Source organism: Cryptomeria japonica, chromosome 1 (genome assembly GCF_030272615.1).
Source record: "Cryptomeria japonica chromosome 1, Sugi_1.0, whole genome shotgun sequence".
NCBI lineage: Eukaryota > Viridiplantae > Streptophyta > Pinopsida > Cupressales > Cupressaceae > Cryptomeria > Cryptomeria japonica.
This window is the reverse complement of record NC_081405.1, coordinates 8673935-8675290: the sequence shown is the minus strand read 5'-3', so window position 1 is coordinate 8675290 and position 1356 is coordinate 8673935. Positions and strand designations below refer to the sequence as shown.

The 1356-nt window shown below is 36.1% G+C and overlaps 1 protein-coding gene across 1 annotated transcript; it reads right to left on the bottom strand.

Annotated features, from left to right (window-relative positions):
* Nucleotides 1–252: 252 nt before the first annotated feature.
* LOC131036621 (uncharacterized) lies at nucleotides 253–1143 on the bottom strand. The gene has a single exon (XM_057968550.2). The coding sequence runs from the start codon at nucleotides 1141–1143 to the stop codon at nucleotides 253–255; it is 891 nt and encodes a 296-aa protein (XP_057824533.2).
* Between the last annotated feature and the right edge of the window lie 213 nt (nucleotides 1144–1356).

The window sequence follows — 1356 nt, the reverse complement described above, 5'->3', positions numbered from 1 at the left end:
TAATTTTGTCTTATATTTTGAGACCCTTCCTTTTAGCTTTTCATTTTGTTTATATGCATAATGTAACTCTTCTTCAAGATCTACATCTTCTTCATCACATATAGCCTCTTGTCCTTCTTCCTTCTCATCTTCATCATCTTCGACTTTCATTGCCATAAAAAGAATCTCTTCTCCATCACTGCTGGACATATCTTCAGAACTTTCCTCCGATGAACTGGAACTTTGCTTAGAGTAGAAGCTTTTCTTATGTTTTCAGTAGTTCTTCTTGAAGTATTTCTTTCCTTTCTTCTTTGAATAGCTTTTCTTCTCCTCTTCACTACTATCACTTTCATTTTGAGGACACTTTGAAGCATAATGCCCAACCTTGCCACAATTGAAACATTTGAAAGGGAATTTGCCTTTGTATTTACCTTTGACCTTTTTGAACTTTCTCATGAAGTAAGCTTCAGCCTCATCTGATTCACTTCTTGTACTCTCTTTTGATGTATGATTTTTGTTCTTGCCCTTCTTTGATGCTTTGAAAGATACCTCCTTTTGTGATGGTTTGTCTTCTCTCCTCATTTCGTAGGCTGTGAGGATTCCAAACAATTCATCTTTTGTTAATGTTTTCAAATCCTTCATTTCTTGTATTACTGATATCTTAGGATCAAATTTCATTGTCAATGTTCTCAACAACTTTCGAACGAGAGGCATGTCTTCAACTTCTTCTCCTAATGCTGTGATTGCATTTACAATTTCATCCACACGCAAAAAGTAGGTGGCGATATCTTCATCTTCCTTCATTTTAAGGCTTTCAAATTTCATTCTAAGTGATTGAGGCTTGGCCTCTCTTACCTTTTCATCCCCTTCATAGATACTTTTCAGTTTGTTCCATATCTCTTTTGCTGATTTGTAATGCATGACTTTTGTAAATTCAGAATCAACTAGGCTGCATAGGAGAGCATGTTCTGCTTTGGCATTATTCTCACTTTTTCTCTTTCCTACTGCATCGGTCGGAGGAGTTGATGGAGGTGTGTATCCATCTACCACGGATTTCCAAACATCATAACCAAGTGCGTTCAGATAGGCTTTCATCTTGATACTCCAAAATGCATAATCTGTCCCATCAAAAATTGGATTTCTAACTGCATAGTTATCTACCATTGTGCTCTTTTGAGGATCTACCTTCAAGCTGTAAAGCTATCTCCGAAGGAACCGACTCTGATACCAATTGAAGAGCACATAGTTATATTGAGAGGGGGGGTGAATCAGTATAATGAAACTTTTCAACCCAATATTTTATATGATACAATCAATCACTAAAAATAATTTTGCATATGAACACAATAACACAAAGATTTAAGTGGAAACCCAATG

Bases quoted from the DNA above. Each gene is read 5' to 3' on its own strand.
- LOC131036621 (XM_057968550.2), bottom strand. From the start codon at position 1,143: ATGGTAGATAACTATGCAGTTAGAAATCCAATTTTTGATGGGACAGAT.